Here is an 8,893-nt window from a genome sequence, read left to right as displayed (position 1 = left end):
CTTGTGCTAGCCCGACCTCTTTCTCGTTCTAGTGATGCCGACCACAAACCGGATTATCTCATAATCCTTGTCGCATGGCCATGCTTATCCTGGTCGGATCACACAAGGGGCCCAGAGTATATCTCTCCTGATCGGAGGGGCAAATCCCATCTTGCTCGACCACGTCTCACAACATGGTTTTGGACAAACCCGAAACCTACCTTTATAACTACCCAGTTACGGAGTAGCGTTTGGTCGGCCCAAAGCAAGTCTGTCACCATCCCGAGTACATGCGTCAGCTCAGGTCTTAGGACATAGAACATATGTTGTACTAGAGACTCACAGATGACATATCGCTGCATCTCATAGTTGGGTCTGTCCGACTCGGACCTTATCTCGACTCAGATCCGACTACGTCGAATCTGACCAGATCCTTCCAAGTCCATATTATCCGGTTAGCATCCAATGCCCCATGACTAGTGAGACCAAGCCATCAACCGTGTCATATGCTAGTCTAGTTGGATGCGCGTCTACATAGCCCTTTCGACTAGGGACCTTTTAGGATAGTCATCATACAATGCATAGTCCCACAAACAAGTCACGTACTTGCTGATACACATCGTTGATAATGTCGAATCACACGTACTTGCTGATACACATCTTTATTCATAAACACATAGGAAATACCATCATACATGATTGCCTCTAGGGCATATCTCCAACACATGGATCAATTATACATGCCTGATGCGGACGGGTGGCTTCATCTTCCATCTTCTCATTCGCCTGACCATCGGTGCCACTGCCCATCATTGCTTGTGTGTACCTTTACATGCTTCTTATCAATGAGGGGCAAGCTTCCAACATTCTCCTAAGCAGCAAGCACCATGCTCGTTGTTGCATGTTCCAAGTTTGTCTCGACACACGCCTGAAGTATGTTGGCAAACACATAAACAGTCCTCGCCATGCCTGCCTTACCCATCCATCGAACCCTCGTAGCTGCTTCTACTTGCGCCCTTATCAATTCCTATGTAGTAGCTACTTCCTCCGTTCCCAAATATTTGTCTTTCTAGCGATTTCAACAAATGACTACATACGAAGCAAAATGAGTGAATCTACACTCTAAAATATGTTTACATACATTAGTATGTTGTAACCATTTGAAATGTTTAGAAAGACAAATATTTGGGAACGAAGGGAGTATGTTTCTAACTACAGCCGGCGTCGGCGTTCGTGGTTGGGACTGCAATGGTGTGGGTGATCAAGGAGAGGCGTGAGTAGGTTTCTGTCTCAGATGGGGATTGAAAGGAGAGATCCGTACGTGGTGAGGGGGCGAGACACCGGCGGCGGCGTATGGAACCCTAGCCCAGTTCTGCAATGAAGGCGGCGGCTCCTCTCGTTCCTCGGCGGCGACGGCTCGTCTTGGATCGGCGGCATTTCAGGGATCCGTAAGCGCGACGGCGGCGTTGAAGGGATGGATGCGAGTGTGAGGGCGGCGGTGACCTAGAGGCGGCGGCTCCTCTCATTCCCCGGCGGTGGCGGCGGCCCTTCTCGGGGCTGGGGCGTCGTTTGAGAGATGAAATAGATCGAGATTGAGGGAGTCTTGTTGACTATTGTTTTACGTGCGAGGTGAGATATGAAAAAAAACCAGACAAGAAAAACGATGAAAAAACAGTGAAAAAAACCAGACGAAGGTGGAACGAAATAAACCTGGAACGGAGACTACCAACTGCTCCATTAGGAGTAGAGATGAACGTCCCCCACCCTTTCAATTGAATTTATTCTGTTACCAAATCTCTTGGCAGGTTTGAGATTGACTGCCAACCATGACTGATTTATTCCCGTGTGACTTCTATTGCCTTGCCAAAGATTGATAACTGGCTTAAACCAGTTGGAGGGGAGATTTGTAGATAGATAAAAACCAGTGATACGAGGGAGGTGGGACGAAATAAAACCAGACGAAAATAAAACCGAAGTACCAGGCTACCAACTGCTTCATTAGGAGTAGAGAAACGGAGACTACCAACTGCTCCATTAGAAGTAGAGATGAACGTCCCCCACCCTTTCAATTGAATTTATTCTGTTACCAAATCTCTTGGCAGGTATGAGATTGACTACCAACCGTGACTGATTTATTCCCTTGTGACTTTTATTGCCTTGCCAAAGATTGGTAACCGGCTTAAACCAGTTGGAGGGGAGATTTGTAGATAGATAAAAACCAGTGGCACGGGGGAGGTGGGACGAAATAAAACCAGACGAAAATAAAACCGGAGTACCAGGCTACCAACTGCTTCATTAGGAGTAGAGATTAAAGTTGAAGTAAAAAAATAAATAGATAAGGTATACAAACATGTCCACACCCGGTTTTTCTAAGCAAACACGTTAAAAAATTTATTTATAGGTGGATATAAATAGATAGGGTTAATTTGGATGCTTAGATGCTATATATGTATGGGTTACTTTCGACAATAAATAAATTAGTGTTAGGATAGACCAGCAGAAAAATTGAGGATGTCAAATTATGTGAAAAAAAAACAAATTTTGTTCTTAGTAACCATATGGATAACTAGAATTTTGTTGTGCTAAATTTTAACATCTCAGTGTTTGTAGGAGTACATGGTTTTCTTAGTTATTGTATTGACTTCTCATGGAATGATGTGAAGTCTTGTAGATGTTTACAATGTGGGCAAAAAAAAGGATAAAAACAGCAAAGCTTGTGTATTTCTTTGGAACTTCAGGATATTGTTTTCCTTAATTCATTAGATACGCTCAGAACAAAAATATCACAAATGAAAATTTTGTAATAATTTCTTTAGGTTCAGAATTTGCAAATTTCTCTAACTTTGATAATGACCTATGCAAACTTTTTTTCTAGATTATTTTAAAATAGCACAAAGTAATATCAATGAGCTATTTCTCGATAATTTAGTAATTGTTATTTCTAAGTCAATGAACAACATGAAAAATAATTCTATAAAAAAATTCGTTATTTTTCGAATATAACAACCTCGGTCCTGTGAACATTCATGCCCGAGAATTCTGTAAATTTTAAATTCATCTCAATTTTACAATGTTAATTAATAAACTTGAAGTGAAAAGAAATGCGCCATTTTATTGAATGGTAATGAACTTTGTATCATTTCATTCTTCAACCAATTCTATGTGTCTTCAATGATTATTAAAATTTGGACAAACCGGTCAACGTTGGTGCTCAAGAATTCTGGAAAGTTCTATTATGTCCCCATTCTTTCGATTGACGCGTTGTGTTTTTTAGTACGACAACACAAAGCTATTTTTCTCCCGTTGCAACGAACGGGCATATTTGCTAGTGTTTACTATAGAAACAGTGCTCCTGTGGAATTTCTTATTTCTGCTCATTTCCTATGAACTGAACTGGGCCTAAATGCGAAGAGCGGTCTGGCACGTTATACAAGCCCAAATAGAATTCGGCCTAACTCCACGTCGGCCCATCCGCATATGACGCCTATAGATCTGTCCAGAGAGTAGTACACGAGTCGGCCACTCCTCTTTGACCTCCACCCGATTCTCGTCGATCGAAAGACATCCCCGATTCCCCACCCACCCACCGAGCCCTAACCCTAACCCCGGCGACCGAAGATGCCGGCGACGGCGGGGCGCGTTCGCATGCCGGCGAACAACCGCGTGCACAGCAGCGCGGCGCTGCAGACGCACGGCATCTGGCAGAGCGCCATCGGCTACGACCCCTACGCCCCCGAGAACAACAAGCAGCAGGCCCCCTCCTCCTCCGTCTCCGCCAACGCCGCAGCCGCGGCAGCCAACGCCGCCGCCGAAGCCGCCGCGCCTCCCTCCTCGGACCCCGGGGCCTCGTCGGAGAACGCCTACACCAGCTTCCAGGGCCTCCTCGCGCTCGCCCGCGTCACCGGATCCAACTCCGACGAGACCCGGGGCGCCTGCAAGAAGTGCGGTCGTGTTGGCCATCTCACCTTCCAGTGCCGCAACTTCCTTTCTGTCAAGGAGCTTGCCATGGACGACGACATCCAAGCTGGCATGCTGTCCGCCGCGCAGGCCAAGGCCAAGTTCGAGGAGATCACGAAGAAAGCCTCTGGTGCCAGAGACGCTGACGAGGAGGGTTCTGACGAGGAAGATGAGGATGAGATTGACAGCGATTCCTCTGATTCTGATATTGATCCCGAGCTGGAGAGGATAATTGCTGAACGGGAGCGTGCCAAGAGCCGTGGAGGGAAGCGGTCAGGGGAGGAGGACAAGAAGACAAGCCGCCATAAGAGCAAGAGCAGGGGAAGATCGAAGCACAGGAGGAGCAGGAAGAGTGACAGTGAAGACGATTCGGAGGAGGAGAGAACCAAGGACAAGAAGAAGAATAGGCAGAAGAAGCACAGATCCTCAGATGAGGATAGCGAGAGTGACTCTGACAGGAAGAAGCACAGGAAGAGTAGGAAAGATAGGAAGAGGCGGAGGATGCACCGCCGGAAGGATGACTCATCAGAGGATGATGAATCTGGAGGGGAAGAGAGGAAGCATCACCGCCACCATAAGAGGCATCATCACCGGAGGGATGCATCTGGTAGTGACAGTGATGGCAGTGAATCCCCACACGAAAGGAAGCGATCCAGTAAACAGAAGAGCCACAAGAGGTCAGAAAGCCATGGATTGGGTGAGGATGAGCGACATTGTCCGCAGGGGGCAAGTCGCTCTGGAGAGAAGAGCAGGGAGCATAAGAGGGGCTAAAGAGGAGCGCTGAAGTGGTAAATTGTACTCATCGGTGTTTGCAACAGTGCTTGTCCTTTGTTATTTGTCTTGTCAAATGGTTGTTGCATTTTAAGCATGATTCTTAATATGTGTAACATATTTGCGTATTACTGTTTGTCAGTGGCTGAACTATCCATATATGCATAAATGGCGTTGCCTTGAAATCATTAATTTGTGCATATTTAATAAGAATCTTTCAAATAGTATTACTCAGGCTTTTGTCATTTCTATGTAGTATTGCAAGGTAGCTTTAGCATATCATAACTATAATATTGCAGTAATGGAGCCTGAAAAGCAGGAAGTTATATCAAGATTGGCCTTTTATAAAGCTCTTCAGTAATCAGGTGGTAAAAGGCTATTGGGTGGGATAACTTATGCAGGTTTATGCAGAACTCAGATGTTTCTATGCTTGCATTTCAGTTTTCCTGCAAATTCATGTGCGGTAGACACGTAGTAAAATCAACATTCCTAAAAGTGTGATTTGATGTCAGCTGATTTATTGTTGCAGACATGGTAGCTCTCTATATAATTGGTTTTGAGTTGAAGATGATGATCTATACTAGTTCATATTGAAATCTCTAGAAAGACTTATATTTAGAAACGGAGGGAGTATGATTTTGATTTAGCCGATTTGTACCAATTTCTTTGATGTCTAGTTCTGAATCAATGTAGCATTGGGTGATGAATACATCTCTTACATGCCTTTGTGCATACACTAGGGTGAGTTGGAGAACGTGTTACAACACACTTGCATGACAATAATTTGATCTTTTGTAGGATTTTTGGTGTATGTTACGGTTACCAACATCAAACTGTGAATTCTCTTTTGCTATTTAATGCGTTAGTTTAAAGTCTATTGAGCTGTTTTTCCTTGGTAGTGACTTTAGTCCGCAGTTTAACTTCCATGGAAAGTTACTCCACCAATGTCATGGTGGGGAGTGATCTCTTTCCTGCAGTTTAAGCGTTTGAAGTACGGACTTGGGAGGTCCATTCTAGTTTAGAGCAAAGCCTTCTTTTGCACCTCTTAAGGTTCCACTAGTCTAAGAAAGCACAATTTCTCTAGTACTGTATGTTCTAGTAAGTGAGTTTCAAAATAAAAGAATAGCAAGATGTGACGAGATGAGAACTCTTGAATACAGATCTGTTATCTTTGTTCTGTTGATTGCCGTTAAATAATTGCAAAATATTATACTCTATATATAGGCAACGGATCAGGTGAAAACGCTTGTTCAGTAAAAATCTGAAAACTTTACTTCTTAACCATCAGATCTAAAATGAACGGATAATATGAGCCACTTAAACGTATTTGACAGAAACCCCCCGTTCACATCTTAGTCTCTTTGTACAATTTCATCTTCTACCTCAGGCCGATCTAATCCCTGTGAAAACAAATCACCGCCGGAGCTTGCTGGAGACCCGGCGCTCCCGCCACCGGGCGATGTGGTCGAGCCCGCAACTTTCCAGTCCTGCTTTTGGTGCTCCACCTCGATGCATACCAATTTGTAGATTGTCAATTCCTGAAAGCGACGCTGGCCCGCGAGCAAGTGCTGCATGGCGGGCTGTTCTAAACGGCGAGTGAGACATGCCCTCGCTGCTTCCGATGGACACAACAGCAGGCCCCTGCCTCACATGTCACAGGGCACGAGTACATAAGATTAGCGTGGTCGTTTTCTTTAGTTAGTTGAGATCTGCACCTAGAGTTCTTACCTGATCTGCTCAATTTCTCGCTTGTTTGATATTTATTTGGTTTGTAGTCCCGTTCGGCAAGTCCGCAAGTGTGAGCTAATTGTATCATGAATCTGACTTTCGTTACAACTGACCTACAAGTTCCTCTATTCAGGAGCTCGCAGGCCCTAAATTCATTGAATCGGAAATTGATTGCAAGAAGTCTTTCTAGAATTCAGATTGATTGGAACAAGCTGATTGCGTGACAAAGTATCATCTGCAACTTCGAGAGGCATTAGTGATCATATTCCACTTCCAACTGACCATTGCTGCAAAGTCCAAATCAGCTTTGCGCCTCGGCTGAGTCTCACGCCAGAGCCGTTGGCGCCACCAGAGGCCATTCGTAGTTTCTCCTAGTATGTACAGAAAATCACAGGGATCTCCCCTGTCCAACCCGACGGTCATCAACGTCCGCGAGCGCCGGGTCTCTGGCGAGCTCCGGCGATGATTTGTTTTCACAGGGATTAGATCGCCTGAGGTAGGAGATGAAATTGTACAAGGAGATTAAGATGTGGCAGGGGGGTTTCTGTCAAACACGTTTAAGTGGCTAAAGGGGATCCCATCTCTCATATTATCCGTTCATTTTAGATCTAATGGTTAAGAGGGAAAGTTTCCAGATTTTCACGAACAAGTGTTTTCACTCCATGTGTTGCCCTATATATAATGGTACATAGATTTCCAATTATTTCTAATCATGTACTCCCTCCGTCCTGAATTACTTGTTGCAGAAACAGATAAAAATGGCTGTATCTAGAGCTAAAACGACAAGTAATTTCGGACGGAGGAAGTAATAGTTGTTTTCTTCTATGGGAGAATGATGGCAGATGGCAGAGCTGTAGTTACAAAAATGCTGAAAACATACCTGCACCCGGTATGTGAAGTACTGCTGACTGTTGTACTATTTGATGAACAAAAGATATATTTCAAGAGAAGTGCGCCTGACACTTTTCCTACCCTAGCTGCCGCCAACAGCCAGTCGACTATGGAGGCGATCTCCTTCCACCGATCTCCACCGGCCGGTGCGCTGGCCCCCTCTCCCTCCGGCTGCTGCTCCGGCGGCAGGAGGGAGGGGGACCCCGTTCCTCCGCTATGTAGTTAGGTTTTGGATTTGTAGGTCGTGGTGCGTCATTGGGGTGGTGGGAGCGGCGCACAGACGAATAAATCCGTCTCAGCTTCACTCCCATACCGGCGGCGCCCTTCACGGCGGCGTCTCGGAGTTGATGGCATCGTGTCTCTGCCGATTCTTCAGATCGGCAGCGCTAGGGTTCATGGATGGTGTTGGCGAGGCGGCGACGACGACTCCATCAGGTGTGTCTCTCCTTCTGCTCTATCCCCGTTGCTATGGCGTTGTCTCCGACGTCATGGTGGAGCAGGGAGGTTTTGTCGTTCAGGAGTACGCGCAGGCGGTTGTCTACGCAAGTGACAGCTGGAAGATGGAGAATCTTGTGTTGGGTCTGTGGTTGAAGGCTGACAGTTCTGGTTTCCTCCTCCGACGTCGTCGTCATGCGGGGGTGTCAGTTCTGAAGTTCGATGACGTGTCCGGGGACATGTAGCCCCGGTCCGATTCTTTCAACGACTATGGTTTTGCTTCTGGCAAACTACTTTGGAGGTCCGCAAAGTTGTTTATCAGCGATGGAGTCGCGTCGAGTTTGGGTGAAGAGGTAATCTGTCTTTTTACCCTTTGGTGGCCGCTTCGGTAGTGTCGAAGGAGAGGGACAGACGTTGGTATTTTGAATAGGATTTTCTTATCTTTTCAGTCTTGTATGGTCGATGCTTACGTGCCTTGTAACTTGATCTTTATTCTATATAAATAAGATACGTATTACCATAGGAAAAAAAGAGAAGTGCGTTGCGTAGCTGCTTCAGTTGTTAAGATATAATCTCTTCGGCGTACATCCTTTTAGGTTATTTTCTCTAATGGCTTTGAGACTGGATAAGGGTGTGGGCATATTAAGTCAAGCGAGCTAATAATAGATCAAAATTTCAGTTAGTTGGGTTCTCAGATATTATTCTTTGGTTGGTAAATTTTATGTGAACTCCAAATGACTTAACTAATGTTGCAATTTAATGAAGTGTTACCAGTGCACTTCCTCCTTCCCAAAATACAAGGAACGTAGATGTTCTCTAAGTTAAACTCTTTAAAGTTTTATCGAGTTTAAGGGTCTGTTTGGATCCTGCCCAAAGTTGCCTTGCCAATGATGGGCTAGCCAATAATTTGGGGAGGAGCTGCCCAAAGTTACCCTGCCAACGATGGGTTAGCCAGTAATTTGGGTAGGAGCTGCGGCGCCGAGGGCGAGCCTATAAGTGCATCTAGTGCCACCCCTAGTTGGTTTTGGAGTATTGACGACAAACCTGGTTGAAGGACTAATGTGTTTGTGAGAATTGCAGGATAACACATGTAGTAGTTCCTCATTGATTCGGTTTACCTACCGGAGATGAC

General features: G+C 45.4%; 2 protein-coding genes across 2 annotated transcripts; one reads left to right on the top strand and one right to left on the bottom strand.

Moving 5' to 3' along the window:
* The first annotated feature begins 3,492 nt into the window (after positions 1-3,492).
* On the top strand, positions 3,493-4,895 carry LOC125508834 (CAX-interacting protein 4). Its single transcript, XM_048673628.1, has one exon. The coding sequence runs from the start codon at positions 3,598-3,600 to the stop codon at positions 4,705-4,707; it is 1,110 nt and encodes a 369-aa protein (XP_048529585.1). The 5' UTR covers positions 3,493-3,597; the 3' UTR covers positions 4,708-4,895.
* LOC125508835 (CAX-interacting protein 4-like) lies at positions 3,497-3,639 on the bottom strand (the record flags this gene model as incomplete). Its single annotated transcript, XM_048673629.1, is given in 1 exon segment — positions 3,497-3,639. A coding segment is annotated over 1 exon segment (48 nt), but the record flags the coding sequence as incomplete, so codon positions are not given.
* Positions 4,896-8,893: the final 3,998 nt, after the last annotated feature.

This window comes from Triticum urartu, chromosome 5, assembly GCF_003073215.2.
Source record: "Triticum urartu cultivar G1812 chromosome 5, Tu2.1, whole genome shotgun sequence".
NCBI classification, from domain to species: Eukaryota; Viridiplantae; Streptophyta; class Magnoliopsida; order Poales; family Poaceae; genus Triticum; species Triticum urartu.
The sequence above is the reverse complement of the archived record's forward strand: the minus strand, read 5'-3'. Positions and strand labels throughout refer to the sequence as shown.